The 23,765-nt window shown below is 43.2% G+C and overlaps 1 protein-coding gene across 1 annotated transcript; it reads right to left on the reverse strand.

Moving 5' to 3' along the window:
• Positions 1-1,286: 1,286 nt before the first annotated feature.
• GEMIN8 (gem (nuclear organelle) associated protein 8) lies at positions 1,287-21,886 on the reverse strand. The gene is given in 4 exon segments (XM_006903707.1): positions 1,287-1,543; positions 13,081-13,537; positions 21,670-21,814; positions 21,816-21,886. Coding segments are annotated over 4 exon segments (930 nt in total).
• Between the last annotated feature and the right edge of the window lie 1,879 nt (positions 21,887-23,765).

Consider the following 23,765-nt stretch of genomic DNA (forward strand, 5'->3'; position numbering starts at 1 on the left):
GAGTGGGATGTAAAGGAATGGGAAAGGTTCAGTGGGGACTTGAAAAGATGAGGTGATAATAGGCATGGATCAATAGTAATTATAGAAAATATAAGAATAATTATATAAAATATAATGTACATGAACAAAACACAGTATGTATGAATGATCATATAAAACACAAAGTACATGCACACCCATGTTTATTGCTGCATTATTTACAATAACAAAGAGACGCCCATCAACTAATGAATGGATAGAAAAACTATGGTGTACGCAAACAATGAATGCACTGAAAAACAATGAAATAGTAAAACATTATACAACATGGAGAAGCCTTGAGGACATTATGCTAAGTGAAATATTTCAATCACAAAATGGCAAATACTTCATACCACCACTGTTAATAGTAGGGCAGACATGGGGGTGTTAGGGGAGTGAAAAGGGAAGGAGTGGATAATGAACACAGCATTGGAACAGATGAGGGGAAGAAATGTTCAAAAGGAATATATGATTATGGATTATATATATGACAATAATCTAGAACAAGAAGTGTATTGGGTGGGCTAGTGGAGGGAGAGGAAAACAGGGAGAAGAAAACGTACAGTAAAAAACCCTCACAAAGTACATGTATGAAACATGCTGTATATGATTGTATGCAAAACAATAAAAATAAAGTTTTATGGGAATACACCTACAAGGACATACTTAACAGTCAACTTACATAGCTTGCAAAGCCAAAGGCATTTGATACCTGGCCATTTATAGAGTGGTTATGAGATGTTCCTGTTAGAAAAGTCATGCTTACTTCGTTCCCTGCATGCTTACATCATTTTCTTCTGGGTAGAAAGGAACTGAAGTGTCTGGCTTGTTTAAAGCTTTGGTATAGTCTGATCGAGTTAAGAGAGAAAAAACTCAAGACCTGATGTCGACTTGATTCCAATTCACAGTGACCCTGTAGGAAAAGAACTGCCCCCAGGGTTTCTGAGACTGGATCTTTACAGAAGCAGACGGCCCTTCTTCTTCCCAAGGAGCAGCAATCACCATGTCCCCAATGCTCTCAACAAAGAGAAGAAAATATGAAAAGGCAAAAACACTAGGCAGCATCTGTAGAAATGAATTTTAATGAAATAACTATTAAAATCAAGGCAAGAAAGCCTCGCATTACGGGTGAGACATGAGCACTGATGGCCACATCCACCCTAGGATGGGCACCCGGCCACTGTTAACAAGCCCACTTCTCAGCTCCCTGCCCCTGCCCTGGGAACAAAGTGGGAGGAAGGGGGAAGACACAGAGTGTGAGAGGCTCAGAACTTCAGGGGGATGACTGGCCAGTACTTGGGCTGCTTGCGGTCACAATGCTTGTTGAAGTTCAGCTGTATTGAGGCCTCCATGGCCATGATCTTGGCGGCGCTGTCCCCATAGAGCTTCTTCATCTCAGCCTGCCGTCTCTCCCCAGGCCTCTCGGTTGGTGGCTCCACCGTGCGGTGCACGTTGTAGTACAGGTCGTGATCCGCGTTCACATACTCGCGCAGGCGCTCAGCGTCCAGCTGCTGCTGTCGCCCTGAGACCGACACAATAGAGGAGCATAGTGAATATGGCTTCTGATGGAATGGCTGCTGTACACCCCAAGGAGTCTGGGCTCTACTTTTTCCACAGAGACTGCCTGCTGAGCTTTGGTGAGGGCGGGATGCTGCCAAAGAGCTGACTGTTCATATTAGGCCTCTACACTGCTACATGCCATCGAGCCTATTCCGATCCAGTGACCCTGAAGGACAGCAAAGGCTACCTCAGGTCTCTAAGGTCGTCATCTTTATGGGAGCAGGCTGACTCATCTGTAGTATAAGGGCCAGTGGGTCTGAACCCAAGACCTTCTTGCTCAACTGTTGTGCCACGAGGGCTGCTTTGTATACTAGTAGAAATGGCAAGAAGGCCGAAAGAAAGCACTGGCACCCAAAGGTACCAGACCTGTGGGAAGGGATGCCGAGGGGGTGCACAGAGCATTGCTGAGGGAGCAAGACTGTTCTGTGTGACACTGTCACGTGGTGAAGAGGGTCCACTTCCTGTGCAATTTGTCTATAAATAATGCCCAGTAACAGAGGAAAACAAAGCCTTGGAATGAGCCTGGAAAATACAGAGGAAAAATGCAAGCCCTTAGGTTTCGTCTCCCTTTCCTTCTACCTGGTCCTACTACCTGCTCAGCCTGGCAGATCTTGGTCTTGTATAATATAACAGGCAGCTGGTACAGAACAACTTTCTGAGAGACACAATGTTATAGTGACTGTCTGCCCCACCTCCTTGGAGAGCCACATCTATCAAGCAGGCACTGCGGAATAGTGAATTCAGACTCAGGACAGACAAGATACCCTCTTCCCTGGTTCTTCCACTGACACAAAGTACAAAGCCCTCCTCCACGCATCGCCACCAAAGGTTAAGTGATTCAACACTCGCTGAAGGTAAAAGGGCAAAGACTGCAATTGTGTAAATGAAATGAAGCTCTCTGATTTTTTTTTTAATCAAGGATTCGAAGAATTCTGCAAGTCTGCTGCTTTTCACACCATAGGCTGGCCCTGGTTCAATTTCACAGGATGTATTTATAGACCTTTCACCCTATTACTTTCAATAAAGTCCTGTAAAGCAACAGATATTCAATTGGCTCCCCATTCTATTTTTCTAGCAAGTCCCAATATGAAGGTTTTTATTTTTCAGTAAATAGAAAAAAAAATATACCAGTAAAACAGTGCTGTTACAAGGGAAAACATAGCCAAGGACCATCGAGTTAAGTTTTCTCTACCAAGTAGAGAGAATATTTGCATGTGTGTGTGTGTGTGTGTGTGTGTGTGTGTGTGTACCTACCTTAACAACTTTAGGTATGACAGAAGGCTAATGTAATAAATAACTAAATTTATTCAGTGGAATATATTAACAACTATTTTAATAAAGATTGTAACTTACAAAAAAAGTGAAATGGTTAACAAAAGAAGTTTACTATAGAGAGTGAAGAAGGCTGCAAGGAAATAAAACAATTATATAAATCATGTTTTCCTTAAAAAGAAAAAAAAAGAGAGAGAATAACAAAGTAAGCCAAGTGTCCCTATCTGTAGTAGAGTAGAGCTGGGTGGCAAAGGGTTTTCAAATGTTGGGGGGTTTTTTTGTCTGTTGATTGCTACACCTTTCTTCTGAGCACTTCACACCACTCAGGACTCCTCTTCAAGCATCAACGGGAAGACATTCACCTGGCTCTGCTCTCATATCACACATCCTGGTCTTCATAACTACTACCATGCAGTTAAAGGGGGAAAGTTTGATGAGTATGAAAACATTATTTAAAATGTACTCACTTTCTGTGAAACAAAACATCTGTAAACATAAGAGAGTGGGCAGAATCACATATGTAGCCCTTTTTTGCAGGAAACTATTTGTGGCTTGCTTTTACATAAGTAAAATGTGGATGATATACTATTAAGTAATGTACTGTGAAAAGCAGAACTAAACTAAAATAAACGTCTAATATGTGGGTGTGTGAGAAGGATGGACAATATTCTCCCGTGCGACTAACTGCCTCTGAAAAACCACCAGAGGGTGGGCTATGGGTCACTTCCAACTTGATGGTACACAACAATATGTGGGAAGGGGGGGGTGTCACCAGTGATTTCTGCCCTACCTTTCACAGTTCTTTTACTTGTCTGAAACATCAGTATCCTATTTCACGGCAAATAATGGCCCAATGAAATAATGCACATACACATACACATATACATATAATGCACATAGGAAACAATGTATGAGGGAGCTGTGTGGTCTGCAAAACCCCCTATAATACATGATTAGTGTAAAAATACACTAAGTTCTCCAACTTCGCTGGTTAAAAGTCCATGTCTTCAAACTGCATCCTGTTGGAGTAGTGTGAGACTGGATGAACTCAGTCTTAATTAACCAGAGAAAAAGGTCATTTCTAGATGTTCCTCTGACTTCCAAGCTAATTTTCAAGGAGAAAAAACCCAAAATTAGGAAGGCTGAAGAGGAGTGCACTACTGCTGTGCTGCTGCGGTGTGGATGGCTAGCAACCCCTACACCTCCCTGGAACTTCCCGTAGGCTGTGGCTGGCGCTGGGAGAAGCCACAGTAGGGACCAGCTCCTTCCTGGGGAAGTTGTGTTCTTTTTCTCCAGTCTCTTGACTATGAAGATTCAACCACTCATCTTTTTTCTTATACTCAAAACTTTGAAGACATGCTGAGTTAGATACTTTTCACAATCAGAGGAAAGGAAAAGTGACTGAGGACGCTGGCATTCGGGGTGGGCAGTAAGGAATGTTCAGAGTCAGTAAGACAATGTCCAGCCATTTCACACGTGCCTCCTCCAAAAGCAGCGATAAAAGTAATTCCACAGAGACCTGGCAAGGCCAGAGAGGGTGGCTGGTTGCACCTTGGCAGGTCAGTAAACAGAGAGAAGGTTCTGTGGTTTGAGGACTGTCGGCAGGCCTCAGAGAGATTTCGGGTTCTGTTCTAGACTCACACAATAAAGTAAATCTTGCAATAAATGACCATCACATGAGTTATATGGCTTTTCTGTACATATACGAGTTATGCTGACACTATCCTGCAGCCTACGAAGCATGCAACAGCAGGATGAAAAAGTCAGAAATCTGAGAATGGCCTAAATATGACAGAGACACCAAGTGAGCAGAGGCTGGAAAAATGGTGCTGAGATACAGCTCAAGGCAGGGCTGCTACAAACCTCCAGTTAAAAAAATTATCTGCGATGTGTAATTCAGGGGAGCAAAATTAAACGAGGCCTTCCTGGGCTCTTCTGAGGGCTTGAGGTTTCTGCATTGAAAGGAACAAGAGTCTCTCTGCCACAAGAATAGACCTGGGCTCCTCTGTCCCCTCATGTTTCTCCTTGTGTCTGGAGGAAGTGGGTACACCTGTGGGGCAAAGAGGCCTTCCAGGCTTTGCACATGGAGGCTCCCAGCCCTCTGCTTTCCATGTGTCTTCCATCTGTCCCAAGACTATCAACAGTGTCACCAAGAGATTCTGTGGCACAGCAGATGTCCGGCTTCCTGTCTGAACACAAGTCATTACCAAATGCTGGGATCTTAGCTCTCCGTGCTGCTCCCTGCTGTCAGAAGACGTGACTTCCCCTTTCTACTTCTACATCTGTTTTTCTTTGCCTCACAATTTCCTATCTTTATCATGATGTTTCTCTTCTGCTACATTTCTGACAAAAAAAATAATAATCTTACAGATAATAAATATGCCATGACCTGCCAAAGGAACGAACAGATCGGTCTTAAGAGAAGTACAGCCAGAATGTTTCTTGGAAGTCAAGATAGCAAGACTAAGTATTCTGGGCATATTATCAGGAGCAGCTGGTCCCTGGCGAAGGACATTAGTCCTGATAAAGAGGAGGGCTGGGGGAAAAGAGGAAGATCTTCAAAGACATGAATCGACACACTGCCTACAACAATGGGCTTAAACACAGCTATGATTGTGAGGATAGGACAGTACCGGGCAGTGTTCTGGTCTGTTGTGCACTGAGTGGCTATGAAAGGGGACCAGCTCGCTGGCAGCTAACAATAGCAACAGTTCTAGAGAGAGAGGTAGTTTCTCTGACTGTGGGCACCTGTAGATGAAATGCTGCTACTTACAAAGCAGCCCCAGTGATACCTGCTGATGCCAAGAGACACCTCCAGTGTGCACTCCCATGTGCTTGTGGGTTCCCAGCATGGGGCATTAGCTTTTAATAAAGTTCACTGATTTGTTATTGAAAAGGATGGAAAAACTGGCAGCTAACCTTGGTGATGGTTGTGCAACATGATTAATGTAATTAGTGTCACTAAATTATCCACATAAAAAATCTTGGGCAAGCCAATGTTGTGTTCTATTTATTTTTTCACAACAATAACATTTTTTTAAAAGGGGAAAAATACTAGGTATCATGCCAAAATCTAAGTAATAGCACTCTGCAAAAGAGAAGATTTTGTCCAGTATAAGAAAACAAGATGGCACCCTCTGTGCTCAATTCTCTTATATATCTTTCCCACCAAGGCTTCATCTGAGAATTGAAGGTTGGCCCTTATCCCTTGCCTGTCCCTCATGAGATTTGGAGGTTTCCCCATTTCCAGATGTTTTGCCTCCAAACACACGTGAAGAACAAGATGTTTGCTCCCTGCGCTGACGGACCTGCAGCCCCTGGGCACCCACCTGGTGCCCTCTGTGTGGAGACACAGCCTGGGGCAGGGAGCAGTGCTCCAAAAATGACTGTCCATGGGATGCTCAGACATAGGATGCACTTTATTTTTCGAAAACAACTCTTTCCCTCAAGCTGATGACAATCCAGGGGCAGAAAGACACTTGAATCTCAAAAGGTGTGGGGCAGAGCACTCTCTGTTCCTCTTAACATACGGGGCACTTCAGGTCTGGTCCTGTTCCCCTTACTTACATCAGGGTCGTTCTGCCTTTCCTTAGTTAATACCACAGAAAAAAGAAATGCATATGTGGGAGTGGGTGGAGCGAGTTCTGAGGCTACACTACAAACCTGAAAACCTGTCAGTTAAAACCAAATACCTGCAGACTGGCAGTGCTTCAAAGTGACAGCGAGTGGCTGGAAAGGCCAACTTAGGGGATCAGGCAAACCCTGGAAGGGGATTCACTGGCTTGAAGGCATCCACTTATTCTGTTTTCTATGTATTGTTTCTTCCTCCCAATGAAAGGAAGACTTCTCAGTCACAGCAGAAAGACAAGAAGGGCTGTGGCCTCGGGTGCATCCCTGATGGTCGGATGTCCGACAGCACCCGGCGGGCTCCCCTGAACTGTGGTCTTCTAACTGGGAATGTGATCATTTTTATTGAAAGCAGCTGTAGGGCTCCATGTTCCCAGGCATTTTTTCCCCCTTGGAGGCTGTTTGGTCTCAAAAATTGGCTTTAATATCAATCAGGAAGTACCTTTTAGATTCAAAACAAGGTAACAGCATGGAGGTTAAAAGCAAAGCAAACCCAACCCAACCCAACCCAGTATTGCAAACTTCACTGGCATCTCTCTGGATTTAGGATATCTTATCCTGATATTTTTAAACATCAATTTGATGTTACTAATATGCAATATGGTCCCCACAGTGGATCTTTTGAGGACCTCACACCCACGACAGGAAAGCATTTATCTAGTATTCTAGAGAAGAACCCAAAGATAGAACATTGTGACAGTTACAGCACTAACATACTAGCCCTAAAGAATGCAATTTTGGCCCATTTTACTGAAGGTGGAATGGTTTTCTGATCCTATTCTCTGTGTTGCTGCTATGATCTTCCCACAACTGAAAGGGGTCCTGGTGACACAATGGTTAAGCACTCACCTGCTTTGAACCTATTAGCTCCTCTGGGGAGAAAGGTGAGGCAGTCCATCCACTTCCACAAGATGAGAGCCTGGGAAACCACAGGGACAGTGCTGATCTGTCCTCCTGGTCACTGTGTGTGAGAACAGACTCAATGGCAGCAGGTGGCCAGCTCGACTGAGAGATTCAGGTGGTCAAGGCTGCATTTCTGCCCTGCTGTTAACAACCCCAGAACTAGCAGATCTGGGTCCACCTCTAAAGGGTCTCACAGCCTCCCCCACCAGCAACACACCTGCTGCTAAGTCAGTGACAGTCATCATCTTCATTTTGACAATAAAGTCCATTTCCATCCCTGCCCTTCACTTGCCTACATGCCCACGGGCTGCTCACTTACTTGACTTCAAGCCTTTCCCAACATCTGCACTCAGAAGATGTCCACACGCACAATGGAAGTGCACCCCACCAGCCCGATTACGGACCGACCTTCCTGACCAAGCACCAGCCCGTTGTACGCTGCTGGGTACATGCCAGCCGCGGCCTCTGGTGAGAACTGCACTTTGAGTTATAAGCATGGAACAGACTCCCCATTACAACCACTTTCTCTCTCCTCCCAAACTGAACATACCCTTCAAGAATTAGAGTGAACCCCACTTCTCACAGTCACCTGAGATGCTCTCCCCCTCATCCACACATCCTGACCAGTCAGCTAGAGCTCTTCTCACTCTCTCATTACCACTGAGTTGGAACTGACTCCTGGTGGTCTTTGAATAGATTTTCAAGAGGCTCTAAATCATACAGGAGGAGACTGTCTATATTTCTTCCACAGAGCTGCTGGTGCATTTGAACCGCCAGAGGCCCTGCCTTTGGGTTAGCAGCACACCCCCCTGGCATGTAGACCCCCTGACGTTCCCTTAGGCTCTTCTAGGTTTCATACATAATTGTACTTTGTCTCTTCTTCCTAACTGGGCTTCAGCTCCTTGAGATCAGGTCCCTGCTTTAACCCACATCCACACCAACAACCATCTACCCTCTGCCTGGAGTCTTGGAACAGTAAGGGGAGGGCTTCTTCTAAGGGATGGATTATTCTCTAGGAGGGTGATCACCTTTGCTCATCTCTTCTGAGTACTAGGAGCTTAACCTTGCCAGTCAGCACCGCTGGCCGCTCATGAATAAAAAAAAAAAAATTATTATGTAATTTAACAAGATACTTTTACCCCCCGAAATAACTGGAAACAGCTGACCTGTGAAACGTCCAGACTGCCTAGTTTCCTATAAGCCATGTTGTTGAGTCTGAAATAACGGAAATGACTTAGTAGGAAATGATGATCTGCAACATAATCAAAAGCATGTGCGTTCCTACCACACAAATGGACTTCTTTGTCCTACTTCATGTTCTATGTTTTTATCAGTGAAACATGTTAAATTAGAGATGCTGGGAAGGGCAGTACTCACAAACAAAAACATCCTGTCCAATCTGAAGGCTTGGATCCCAAGAAAATAATAAGCAAGACCCAGATGTTGCAGGTTTACCTAACGAGTATGTTCCTGCAGACGGGAACAACACTGAGAGCTTACAATTTGTCAGAGGACCACATTTTCCCTTGCCTGTGATATTCTGTGCAAAGCCTCATGTTCTTGAAATGTTTCATGTTCCAAGTCGATTTTACCCATGTTGAATGCATAGCTTCTAGTGTGTCAAAGAGGAAAAACAAACCAGGAACCCTGAGCCCATCCTTCTCCTCCCCTGAGCCTTCATGTCTGCACTGAGAAGGCTGGGCTTGCCCCGGGTGCACAGGTCTGTTGAGGTGAGAAGCCTCACCTCTGTGTGAGGCCCACTGTGCAGTTACAGAGTCACAGAGTCACAGGATCACAGAACCCTCCTCTCCACCATGCTACTGGGGGAGGCCCATGCCCTGCGGCTTCTGCTAAGAAGGAGCAAGCCTTGAGTAGGAAAAGCGGAGCCAGGTCAACCAGACCCTCCAGCCTGTCCTCACTGTCACCAGTCCCCAGGTCTGCCGTCACTGTGAGGAAACTGTGGGAGATGGCAGTGCTGCACAGGGACTTCAGCTTTGACCACACGGCCTTCTGGGACAGGGAGTCCTGAAGTTTGCCAGAACTGCCTGTTTTAACAGCACAAAGCAATAGAAGCTGGATGAGTTGGCCAATGTTGTTGTTAGTGATACAGAAGTGGATTCATTCTCTCAGCTTCTGTATTTTACTATTAATATTCAAACTATAACAAGGTCTCCGAAACAGCTAAAAATCACGTCCATGGCTATTCCAACCCATTCATGTTAAGTGCTAACTCTGACAGATACCAAAACCATTCTTTTCTGTTTCCAAATTCAAATCAGCTCAGGAGTCTGTCAAAAGCAAGTGCTGCTTAAAATGCATGGACTTTTCAAAGTCATGGACTATCTTTATTAAAAACACAGAATTACAGGCAAGCTCGAATCAAGGCAGACCATATCACAGAAGAACCAGTTTCTGATTAACAACACACCTGACAGGGTGGATTATTAACAACAACAACTAACTGGGCACCAACTTTGTACAAGGAGCTCCGGTGCTATAGTGGTTAAGTGTTGGGCTGTGAACCAAAAGGCTGCTAGTTCAAAACCACCAGAGTCAGCTTCTTAAAGATCTTAGTTTCAGAACCCCTATGTGGCAGCTCTTCATCGTCCTGTTGAGCTGCAATCCACTCAAGGGCAGGAGGCTTATTTTTCAGAAAACATTTGTATGAGGTATGTTCTAGAAACTTCTGCCTTATCTTCGCATCTGTCACCCTAGTAACAATGATTCACATTTCCCAGGGACTGAAGCACAGAATAAAGAAGACAAGAGGCCGAGAAGGGGATAAGAAACTGCAGCCAGTGTGTAGTGGAGGGAGGCGCAAAGCCTGGGATTTCAGCAGTTCTGCCAGCTGCCAACGTCCACTGTTAACAACAAATAACATAAATACTGTGAACTAAGATTAAAGATGGAAGTTGTGAAGATTTTAAGAAAATTTCTTTTGCAACCTTGTTCTTTAGATGTTTTCTTCACAGATGTGGCCAAGGCCAATGCCAAGGCCATTTACTTGCTGTCCCAGCCATAGCCTGCCTTTGGGAACAATGGAAATGCTCAGAGTGGGGCTAACAGTACACTGGAGCTGTGAAATAAAGAAAACCCATTGTGGAGTAACAACCACCCAAACCTCAGGATTAGAAAGTTTACAGGTCATCTCAAGTTTCATTCACTTGGTAAAATTCCTACAGAACTATAGCAAGTTTGCAACTTTATGAACTATGACTTTAAGAACTCTGGTTTGAAAGTTTAAGATTAATACTGAACTATTTCCTTCATTCATTTCAAAAAATATTGAGTGCCAGTCACAACTCAGCAAATCAATTTCAGAACCATGTTTAACTACTTAGAATTATACCTGACAGAGGCAAAAGGTAGGAACAAAGATGATTCTAGACCGTATCTGTAACTTAACTGCCTACATTTATTTCCTTGGCTGCTGTTGTTTGTTATGTGCTGTGGAGTCAAAACTGACTCATGGCTGACCATCCAGTGGGTCTTTAGAGGCTGTAAGTCACACAGGAGCAGACTGCCCAACTTTTTCCCACAGAGTAACCAGTGGATTTGAACTGTGTGTCTTGGGGTTGGCAGCACAACAACTTATCCAGTAGGCTACCAGACCTCCCTATCCTTAGCTAGGGCACATTTTATTATTTTATTTCTAATTCATTCATATCCATTTATTTTTATTTTAGTTCTTAATTTATTATTCATTCAAATTCATACAACATATTAGTTTTTCCATACAATTATATTCTGTTTAGTAACATTAATTACCATTGATCAGTAAGAATATCCATGTAATCCATATAATAATATTCTTATCATTAATAAGAATATCCTTATATTCCTAATTGAGCAACTATCAGGTTAACCTTAAGTCAGCAGATAATGTCAAATAGCTGCACAGCTGTCTGAGACTAGGGTTGCTCTTGTTTGTACAAGTTCCACATAAAAGAATCAACTATGTGATTTTTACCTGCTGGTGAGGTTGAAATAATGAAGTCCTGTCTTGATCACATTTTCTTTTCCAAAAGCTGTAATCAACAGTTCTCCCACCAAATGTGGACCTATCTGCTCCAGTGCCCACTCTCACTAATCACAATATACTAAAAGTAATTTTAACTCTTTTGTATGTCTATTGAGAAAAGGTAAAATTTCTTGCTGGAATGTAAGGAAAGAAATGTAGTCTCTGTGCTATATAGAAAAGGCTTCCTTACAGATACTTGTTTGGACACAATTTCTAGTATGCATTAAAGAATGCAACAGTTTAATCAAAAGAGAAACAAAGAAACCCCAGTGAATAACTCAGTGAATAATCCCAGGAAGAGAATAAAAAAGGGAATATACTTTATACAAAACCCAATTTTGGGGGCCCGTGGGGATCAAGATATGCTAGTTCATTGTTAGGAAAATATGGATAACTTAAGATAGAAATGGCATTCTTCTATCCCCAGGCATCTATGTTTCTCTGTATTAGAAAACTCTAGGCAAAATATCACACAATTAAATCACCATAAGAAAAGATAGTAAGAAACAGACAGTGATGAGAACAGGGAGAAAAGCATTTATCCGTCAGGAGCACTTCAAATGCTCTGCTGAGTTATAATACTCAGGAGAATGGAAAGACAGTATGAGTTCTTAGTAGTAAGTTAGGAAGAAAGGATAAAAAAGGAAACCCTGTCTTCTGCCTGATAAACTATGAATCCATCAATGCAATTCTCTAATGCCAAGGACCCTAGTGGGGTTGGCAAAATCCTAACATCAGGCAGGAGCCACAGTCAGGCAGGCCGTTGTGCGAATCCTTCCAACACACTACCAGTTGGCACTAGGCCTCTGAAGGCTCCGTACAGTGGGTTTAATGCCTTAAGGGACTATGGTGTAGATTAGGGATAACACATACACACATGTACTCAGCTGGTGGAAGGCCCGCCATTCAATGACTAGTAGTGGTGTTATGAGGATTACGCTTTCTTCTAGAACTAACAATAACATGCTATGCTAAACAGCTCTGGAAGCTAACGTTTGAGGAGTTCTAAATAACTTTCAACAACCTGAGATAGGCATACTGTACAACTCTGCTTGCTGAAAACAAAGACGACTTCAAGTATTTATTGATGAAGTTCAAAGAATATAGCCTTCAGCATGGATTGATTATACCTCCACATCAGGAATACAAAACTGATCCAAGCCAGAATATTTTCAATTGCTTCTTATACATGTGGAAGTTGAACAATAAGTAAAGGAAGACCAAAGAAGAACTGATGCCTTTGAATTGTAGTGCTGGCGAAGAATATTGAGTACACTATGTATTGGCAAAAACCAAATCTGTCTTGGAATAAGTACAGCCAGAGTGTTCCTTAGAAGCAAAGAAGGGGAAACTTTGTTTTATATACTTTAGACATGCTATCAGGAGGGGATAGTCCTTGGAGAGGGACATCATGCTTGAAAAAGAAAAGAGGGTCAGCAAAAGAGGGAAGATCTGTTAGGAGAAGAATCAACACAGTGACTGCAGCAATGGGCAGAAGCACACCACAGGTTGTGCAAATGGGCCAGGACGGGGCAGGGCTTCAGCCTGTTGTACTTAGGGTCACTAGAATCTGGAGATGACTCAATGGCATCTCACAGCTGTAACATCAGGGAAGAAAGAACACAAACAGCAGGCAAAGGAAGGAGACAGGAGGAGGGCAGGATGCCTGGACTTACGGCGTTCTTCTCTGTGCTTCTCTGTCTCCGCAAAATACTGACGTAACTCCTCAGTGATCTCCATGTTGCTCACATCACAAAGGATTTCCCCATCAGACTCACTTTCAGTTTGCTCTTCTGATGACCAAGTCTTCCCCTTTTTGGCGGATGCCTGGTTCCAACGGTTGTCAGGCGAAAGCTGTCCAGACCCTTCAGAATGCTGAAACATCTGGGAGGCGTCTCGGGGGTCTGGATGCTGTTTGTAGAAGGGCTCAGGATACCCACCTTGATCAGCATAGTAGTTTTGGGGGAAAACTACAGAGGAGAAGTACCACAAAGAGTTGAAATAGGATTCCATGGCCTTTCTGTAGGCATGGTGGTGGTTTTGCAACCAAGCCATTGCTTGATGATAATGCTGCCAATATCTTGCATATACTGGGTGACAATACCAAGGGTCAGCATCACTTGAGGAAGCTGCCTATAAAATGAATAGGGTAAACATGAAATAGTTCATCTTCAAGAGAAACTATCAAATGTTTCATTAATTAAGCAAGGTATCTACTGATGGGAAAGGCATGACTTCTACATGCCTCTCTATACATGGATGCTGTAGAGTCCAAAAAGGTGTAAGAGAGGTCCATGCCTACAAGAGGTATTACATGAACTGTTGTTTTTGTTGTTGCACCGTCGAGTTGGGACGAATCCATAGCTGACCCTCCAGCAGGTTCTCTGAAGTAGTAAATCTCATGGGAGGAGATTTCTCATCTTTCTCCTGCAGAGCAGCTGGTGGTTTCAAACAACCTGCCTTTGGGTAGGTAGCCCAACTTCTTACCACTAGACCACCAAAGCATCCATAGTATACTTGCTTTGGAAATACATGTGCATGAGGTACACACAGGACAATTAGTTTAAGGCTACAATACCTTATAAAATGTAAAATGGAGACAGTGGCATTTTTAGATATAATTCAGGGACAGATAAGAGCCCAAAGTTCATCACCTTGGTGATCCCTTCCCATTATAATCAGCTAGCTGCCAGTTATAAGCAGTTGCTGGGCGCTGCATGGACTGCCGAGTAGAGAAGAGTCTGGTTCTTACTCTGCCTCTAGCCATCCTGTTCCTGGAGCAGCCTGGAGAGAAAAGCTTTCCAGCAGAGCAGCATCTAACCGAATATTGACTTTGCATTTTTGGATGTATTTATTTCTTTGATCCTCTCCATCATATGGAATAAGAACACGAAGATTTAAGATTAAAATGTACTGCTTCCCTCCCCATGAGTTTTTATAAAAACAAAATTTCTTACCTTTTCCGCCATCCCTGATGGTGACAGGCTTACCAGGCAATGAATCTAGGACAGAAACACAGTAGCAACATGGGATCAGTACAGGTATGTGACATACACACTGTTTTTCAGTTTGCAGCACCAGCCCTTTAGAAGATGCCCCATCATTATGTCTATATGGTGCTGACACACAGGTTAGGATCGCAGTACGCAAATGAGAGATCCATTTTGGGATGTTAAATGGGTCACAGACCACTGTATGGTTTGACAATCAATGAACAGCTTCCCCAATGAAAATAAAGCCTCTGAAAAGAACCATATAGCTGTCAAGTAGTTCAAACAAACGACTTTATGTATATGGGGGCAGAGTTGGTTCAGGGGTAGAATTCTAGCCTTTCATGAGAGAGATCTGGGTTTGATTCCTGGCCAATGCATCTCACTGCAGACACTATGGGTCTCAGTGGAAGTTTGTGTGTTAACAAGCTTAACAAGTTTCAATAGAGCTTCTAGATTAAGACAGACTAGGAAGAAAGATCTGGTGATCGATTTCTGAAAAATCAGTCAGAGGAAAGCCTATGTATTACAATAGGTCAATCTGCACCTGACCCTGGGAATTGCATAGGACCTAGTAGTAGCCCGATCTGTTATGAGTGGAATTGCCAAGGGGCCCACTTGATGGCAGCTCACAGCACGCATGTTAAAAACAACACAGAGAGACTGAAGTAAAAATTTACAATGATTCACTCACTAATCCTTACCTCATGCCAATGCCTATTTAAACTATGCTTCGATTTTCCAACTCCTGAAGAGAATACATTTTTCTGACTCAAAAACCTTTACTATGTGCCCCTTAGTTAAGGGTCTTGGAGAAAAACAATACTGAACCCAACCCAACCCAATGCCATCAAGTCAATTCTAACTCACGAAGACCCTCCATTAAGTTTCTGTGGCTGCAAATCATAATGGTGGAGATGGCCTCATCTTTCTCCTGCTGCTGGTGGATTCAAACTGCTGACCTTTCTGTTGGCAGCCTAACATGTAACTTATCATGCCTCCTCTCTAGTAGAACTCCAGCCAGCCTCGCTTGTGCCCTGGGCTTTCTTTCCAGGTGGGTCTCTTTTTTGTTTGGGTTGTGACTGCAATGAGCCTCTCGTGGCACACACCAGCCTCTCTCACCATGCACCACCCCTCCTGCTTGCTCAAGCTGGAGAGACTGGTCCAGGAGACTGTGGGCTAGCCAGCTATGCTGAATCTTTCAGGACAGTACTCCTGTGGTGAGAGAATGGTTCTTTTGCCATTAACAACCTGTCTACTATTTATGGATTTATTTGCACAGAAATGCTAAATGCTTCTTCAACAAGATGGAAAAGGCAATTTCCAGTTTCATTCGGAATGGAAAGAAGCCCCGAATAAGCAAAACACTCCTTAAAAATAAAAGAAATGTAGGAGGTAACTCACTCCCTAATTTCAAATCCTACTACACTGCCTTGTTGGTCAAGACAATGTGATATTGGTACAATGACAGACACATGGACCAATGGAATAGAATTGAGAACCCAGAGATCAGACCATCTATTTATGGTCAACTGATTTATCTATGGTCAACTGATTTTTGATAAGGAGATGAAATCAGTTAAGTGGGGAAACGACAGCCTTTTTAATAAATGGTGTTGGCAAAATTGGAAAACCATCTGCAGAAAATTCAAGCAAGACCCACAGCTCACTTCATACACTAAAACCAACTCAAGGTGGATCATGGACCTAGGACTAAAACCAATGACTATAAACTTCATTAAAGAAAAGCTTGGAAGAACCCAGGAGTCCTAATTCACAATATAAACAATCTTCCAAGTATCCTGAAAAACTTACAACCAGGAGAAGATAAAGTAGATGAATGGGATCTTCTAAGAATCAAATCCCTATCCACATCCAAACACTTCTCTAACAGAGTAAAAAGGGAAGCCACAGACTGGGAAAAAGTATTTGGTAACGACATATCAGATAAGGGATTTACATCCAGAATTTATAAAATACTTGAGCACCACAACAAGATAAAAGTAAGTAATCCAATAGAAAAATGGGCACAGGATACAAACAGACACTTCTCCAAAGAAGACATTCAGATGGCCAACAAGCACATGAACAAATGTTCAAAATCCCTAGCTCTGAGAGAGATGCAAATTAAAACAACTATGAGATACCATCTCAACCCAGTCAGAAGAACAAAATTTAACAGAGCAGCAAGCAACAAAGGCTGGCGAGGTTGTGGAGAAACTGGAACCCTTATTGGTGGGAGTATAAAATGGTGCAACCACTGTGGAACGCGGTATGGCGCTTTCTCAAAAAGTTGCAGAGATACCATTTGACCCAGAGAGACCATAACTGACACCCAAGCAGATATATGCACACCCATGTTTAATGCGGCTTTGTTCACAATAGCAAGGAGTTGGAAACAACCTAAGTGCCCATCAACAAACGAATGGATAGAGAAGCTGTGGTATATTCACATAAGGGAATACTATGCTGCACTGAAAAACAAGGTACTCATGCAATATTATTCAAAATGGGTGACCCTGGAGGACATTACTCTGAATGAAGTATCTCAGTCACAAAAGGACAAATACTGCATGGTGCCACTGTTGTAAAACAGGACTGACATCGGGGTTGAGGGGAGACTGAGAAAGATGGGTTGTATACTGCATTGAAACAGATAAGGGAGAAAACTGTTTAAAAGGGATATGTGATTAGGTATTTTTGTCATGACAGGAATCTAGAGAGAAGGCTACATGGTGGAGTGGACCTAGGGGAGGGTTTGTAAAACAAGGAAAGAATCTTTCTTTTACTTTTCCAAGAGGGTAGTGTACTAGGGGGGAGGGTTGGGAGGGGAGAAAAGTGCAACAATGAATGAATGGAAATCCAAAGTCTCTGTAAATTTTTTACTGAAATGAATAATAAATTTAAATTAAAAAAAAGAAATGCTAAATGCTGACATTTAATCTGTGGCTGTCCCTTTAAAAAAATTCTATTTAGACTTTTTTTCTGTTCAGTGGCTCAGAGTTACTAATCCTGATTAAACTAACATGGGCTTTAAAAAGAAAGAAATAACTCAAACAAAAATAATTTCTAAAATGAAGAAGAAGTGGTGGTGGTGGTGGTGGTGGTGGTGGTGGTGGTGGTGAAGAAGCTCCCAAGGGACATAGGTCAAAGAGCTCCTTATAAATCTTGGAAATCAGATTCTGAAGGAGTCTTACATTTCCATCTTCTCTTACTTTAAGGCAGCACTTAAAAATCTCCATGAATGCTTTCCCGTGGTTAATGTTAACAAAATGGTGAGCTGTCTAGTCAAGTTGCACAGAGTTGTACTACTAATGTAAACACTGCTTGTCTCTGGTGACTCGAACTCATCAGTAACTCCAAGGAAGAAAGATGGGCAGTCTTAGAAGACTGAGTAAAGAAAACCCATTCAGAGTTTTCTATATAATAAGCTTGTGAGTAGAGTATTTCCGGGAGAGGTGACATGACCTTCTGTAAATTTATCTTTAATATAGCCTACATCTCCTGTTTCCTATTCTAAATTTAAAAAAAATACATCACTGCAGTGAATATAAACCAAAGAGCTAATGAATGCAGTGAAAATACACGTGTAAAATTAGTTTACATTACTTTAAAACTGCAACATAAAGGCTTTAAACCTGAGTGATCACTGGAACATCTAACTGCTATGTGCTTTCCAAAATTCTTGTTAACTGTCATTGACTCGAGCAAGACTCACAGTGACTCTATGAACAACGGATTTGAACCCTGTCCTGTCCTATGCCATACTCATCATATCTGACACACTTGAACCCATTGTCACAGTCACTGTGTGCAACCATCTCACTGAAGGTCTTCCTCTCTTTTCAAACCTGGAATTTTTCCAAGCATGATGTCCCTCTTCTAACAACATGCCCAAAGAATGTGAGATTAAGCTTTGCCATCTTGTCTCCAAGGAGCATCATGGCTGTACTTTTTTCCAAAACACATGTTTGTTCTTTTGGCAGTCCATGGGATATCCAGCAATCTTCTTCAACACCACAACTCAAAGGCATCGATTCTTTTTCTGTCATCCTTATTCACTGTCCAACTCTCAGATGCATAGCAAGTGACTGAAAACATCATGGCTTGGATCAGGTGTACTTTAATCTTTAAACGGACATCACTGCTCTTCAGGACTTTGGACAACAGACTTTCTCAATGCACTACATCTCCTGACTTCCTGGCTGCTGGTACCAAGGGTGCTGACTATGGATCCAAGTAAGATGAAATCTTTGACAACCCACAAACAATTCTGATTCCCAACAAGCCTGTAGAGCAGAACTGTACCATTGGGCTTCTGAGGCTGTAAATCTTTATGGAAGCAGATTGTCACCTTTGTCCCTTGGAGAGAGAAGGTGGATATGACTCAACTGTATGTCTGGTTAGCAGAGAATACACTTTCATCACTATGCCAGGACTCCCAGGCTAGTGGAAGTCAAACTCAATGTCACTGAGTAAGTCTGACTCCTAACAAACAACCCTCTAGCAGGTTTCTGAGGCTGTAAACCTTAACTGAAGCCCACTGCGGATGGAAGGTTAGAACTGTCAACCTTTCAGTTAGTACTACATCACAGGACTCTGTTCCAGGCAAGAGAAAGAGGGTATGAGACAGCCCCTACAATGAAGGGACTTATCACTAAGACAAGGTAAAGGATGGCTGCTATCATTACATACTTGAGCACTGACCTGGAAGGGTCAGGCTGTGGGTGGCTAATTCACTGTAGCCAGGATTCATTTCCTTATGGCTAAAATCACAATTGCTTTCTGAGCGTCTGCAGCACGTAATGACATTAAAGTGAACTCTGTGTGCTTTAATCAAATTTGTTTTACAGATTAGTAAGAGGCTAGAATTAGGTTAGAAAAGTTTATGAGACAACTGCAAGTCTTCTGGAAATGAAGAGATTGGAATCCATTCTTCCACACCTCCTAAAATATGCTTCAGACCACATCAACAGACACATCCATGAGGCAGAGTCGGAAAGTGTAAAAGCTAAATCACAGATCCACGTTCTCTTCAGAATTAAGGAAATGGCCATGGAGAGGCTCTACTGTATGGAGCTCAAGCTTAGACCCATGGGAGTGAGCAGCTCATGCTGCCCAAAGCCAATGGCTGTGATTTACAGGAGTCCTGGTGATGCAGTGGGTAAGTGCCTGGCTACTAACGAGAAGGCCAACTGTTGGAATCCACTAGCCATCCCATGGGAGAAAGATGTGAGACTCAGCTTCTGTAATGACTTACAGCCTTGGAAACTCTATGGGTGATTTTACTCTGTCCTACGGGGTCGCTAAGAGTCAGAATTGACAGTGGGTTTGGTTTTGTCTTGAGTGATTTTGCGGGCGGGGGGAGCTTCCAAAGGCTGTGGAGTTGACGTCAACTCATGTCAAGCCATGTGTGTCAAAGCAGACATCACTCCACAGCCTTTGCAATGGCTACTCTTGGAAGTAGATCCCCAGGCAGTGTCCCCTTGCTCTGCTCTGATGACAGCGTCTTGGTCTCAGTATAGATTTCTCATGAGCACAATTAAGTGTTCGGGGAGTCTTAATTAAGTTGTAGAGCATATTAATTGAGCCTCACTTCCCAAAGGGAACTGAATACACAGGAACATGATTCTTACACATCTCATTCATCATTTAAAGCAAGCTCACCCACAGCCTTTCTCCCGAGGAGAAGCTAGTGGGTTCAAACTGCAGACCACCTTTCCGGTTAGCAGTCCCACATGTAACCTATTATGCCACCAGGGCTCTTTCACTCATTAGTAGGCGTGGAATCAGTCACACCCACTGCTGTGGAGTAAACTCAAACTCACAGTGACCCTCCATTGGGTTTCTGAGGCTGTAAACCATGAAGAGGAGAATACTCATCTCTTCTACAGAGTCACTGGTGGATCTGAACACCCACAATCAAGCAGCATTTGGTTTTGTAGTGTGGCGAGAGTTCCCTAGGCTTGGAATAAGACCAGCGAAAATAGGAGAACCGCAACTATTACGCAAAGCAATCCTGGTTACTAGTTCAAAATATTTGGGGGCTCAAGAAGAATAGTGTCTGATTAAATATTCCAGAGACTGCCAAAAGAATGAACAAATCCATCTTAGAAAAAGTGCAGCCACCGTGCACTTGAGCAGTGAGTATGGCGATTCTTTGTCTTGCATACTTCGGGTGTGTTATCAGCACGAACCTAGAGCAGGACATCATACTTGGTAAAGTGTAGGGTCTGTGACAAAAGAGAAAGACATTCAGACAGATTGGCACAGTGGCTGCACTAGTGAGCTCAAACACAGCAATCGTTGTGAGGGGGACACAGGCCTGGGCAGTGTCTCCTTCCAGTGTACACGGGGTTGCTAGGAGCCAATCAACATGAACACAACAGCACCAAGAAGACTGAAGGGCATTGGCTCATCTCTTAGAAAGTTACCTAGATATCTGTCCATTCCTTTCCTCTCAGAGAGGGATCATTTTCTTTCCTCTGGAATATACTTTCAAATTATCAAATAAATTATCTCTACTTTCACCTCCAAAAAAAAGTGAGACATCAACATAGATGTTCATGAAACAAAGGCCTCCTGCATCCATTGGCAAACTTAGAATACATCAACTAGTTAAAAACCAACCTCACTGCCATAGATCAGGAAGCAGCTCATAGCTGACCCTTAGTATTCAGAGGCTATAAAACAGCACAGGAAGCGACTGCTCATCTTTCTCCTACAGAGTCACTGGTGGATTCAAACCACTCCAGAGAGATACTTCTTTAGGTGAGCAGGACAATTCTCTACAGACATGCCATGAGAGCTCCCTAGAACACATGCAGTCTCCTATATGTCCCTGAGGCCTGCTAGCTGCTACACGTTGGTCAGTGACAAGATGGCAGGAAGCAGATGAAGATTCTTAGCATCTAATCCCTGGACAAAGGAATAGATTGTCCCAGCTCACTATTCTAGTTAAATCCCAAGGGAACATGACAACCATCTACAGCTGGGTCCTGCCAACTTTTAAAGCTAGTTAATCTTTCCACACAGAATCCTCAAGGACGTGATAAGAAAAGACTATCCTATAGTCATAAAAGACAACATCTGGAATAAGTCTACCCATGAGCCACACATTCATACACCTGCACTCTGCTTGCCATTTCGGTGTACAATGCTGCCAAGGGTACCAGTTTTGGATGCCTGTTAGTGATCTTTAGTTTTCTCTTCCATTTGCTACCTCCTTGGGATGTCTCTGCTGAAATGGCACAGCCTTTAAGGGCCAAACAGCACTTTTCCGCTTGCTGAGATGATGGAGCAGAGAGAAAAGGGGTTGGCAATGTCAGGGAGGCTGGGATCCGTGCAACACGAACTGGGCAACCATCCCCAGAGAGCACAATGCATCACAGTCACTGGCCAGCTGAGCCCAAAGCAAGGACAGAGACCAGATTCATTGTCCGTCCATCCTCAACCACCAGAGAAGGAAGGAAAAAAACAGGGTTGAGGTCATTCACTAAACACTGCCGGGGCCTACAGGCAAAAGACAGAGCCTCCAGACTTGAAAGATATATTTTCCCATACAGCCTTGCTCAAAACCTGCATTCATTCGCCCATGAATCTGTGCTTATCCTGGAAGACAGTTTTAAATGCATAAATATACATGAAGGCAAGAAGACAAGAGCATCGCAGTTTTCCTTGGAGAAAATGTGGCTATTTTCATTTTGGGCTATCAAAAATTCCACAAAGATATGATGCGGCTTTGTTGGAAGGTAGTGATATCATTGACAGTGTTTTGGTTTTCTATTTTATATTGGTTTGTTCTCAGTCTCATAAGGACAAATACTGCATAAGACCATTATTGTAAAAACAGAAGGATTAACTAGTAAAACATGTATGGGGACCCAAGGGGGGGAAGGGGTAGGAGTGGAGGGGCGAGGATGGGTAGGGGCAAAACCATAAGGCTGCACAGTTTGGTGGGTAGAGGTAGAGGGTGAAGGAAATGGGAAGAATCCAGTGAAGGCCTGAAAAGATTGGGTATTGATGGGCAAGGCCCAATGGTGACTGATTTTATAAAACATTGTGATGGGAAAGTCGGCTGTTAAGGACCTCTCCAAAGTACTGAAGAGCAATGGTGTCACTCTGGAGACTAAGGTGTGCCTGATTCAGGCCATGGTCTTTGCAATTACTTGCTATGCATCAGAGAGGTGGACAATGTCTAGGGAGGACAGAAGGAGAATTGATACCTTTGAGCTGTGGTGTTGGAGAAGAATATTGAATATACCATGGACCAGTCCTTGGAGAGGGACGTCATGCTTGGGAGGGTGGAGGGACAGTGCAGGAGAGGACGACCCTCTATGAAGTAGATTGATACAGTGACTTGGGTAATCAGGGTGGGGGTGGGTCTATCAGAGACAGTGAGATTGGCACAGAACAGAGCAGGGTTTAGGGCTGTTGTACACAGGGTCGCTATGAGTCGCAGGTGACTCGAAGGCACATAACAACAACAAGAACAATACATGGGAATGATTGTATGAAACACAATAAGAATAAAGAATAGTGTGAAACACAAAGAGTATTATTGATAATGTTTTTACTGCACATTTAGATCTGGATCTATAGAATCTAGCAAGTGTGTCCATAACCAGAAAATAAAAAGGTACATTCCCACAAAACAGTAATACCCCCTGTAACTGGAGCCTCAAGTTCCAAAATTTTGAAATTTATTTCCAAAAATTCTGAAAATGAAGCACCACACAAGAAAATTGCTTGTTGGGTAGAAGCAGAGTCAGCTAGGAAATAACTGACAATGACTGAAGCCACCAAGGCAAAGCCTTTTCTGTAAAGGTCCTGTCAACAGGGTTCTCTGAGCCACTAGACAGTCTGAGGCAGCAAATGAGGCTCTCTGTGTAACTCTTTCAAGGTAGGAGTTCAGCATCTCCCACAGATGAAGTCATAGGAAGAAGATTACATAAATTTGGTCAAACAGCACTCTAAAGATGCTCTGTCTGGTACATCCCAGTAAATAAGACACATAAAAAAATTTATCTGGCTTGAGTCTGGAAGTATGCAATGTTCTCACCACCTCCTCTCCCATTTCACTAAATAGCACAGTACTAAAGCTTGGAGTACTATGTACTAGAGCCCAAGCTCCCCCTTTCGTTGGCCCTGTACAAGCGTACATGCCACTGTGTCACCAAAGCCCATTCCTCCCCACCTATAATGGAACAAAACCAAATGCAAACCTATTAGTTCCAATGCACTGCAACCCTGCAGGGCAGAGGAGAAACGGCTTCTGAGGTTTCCCAAGCTGTAATCTTTCTGGAAGTAGATTATCACATCGACTTCCTGCAAAGCCATTGGTGGGCTGGTATGGACAAACTTTTGGTTAA

This window comes from Elephantulus edwardii, unplaced genomic scaffold, assembly GCF_000299155.1.
Source record: "Elephantulus edwardii isolate Elephantulus edwardi_28Jun2011 unplaced genomic scaffold, EleEdw1.0 scaffold00115, whole genome shotgun sequence".
In the NCBI taxonomy this organism is placed as follows: Eukaryota; Metazoa; Chordata; class Mammalia; order Macroscelidea; family Macroscelididae; genus Elephantulus; species Elephantulus edwardii.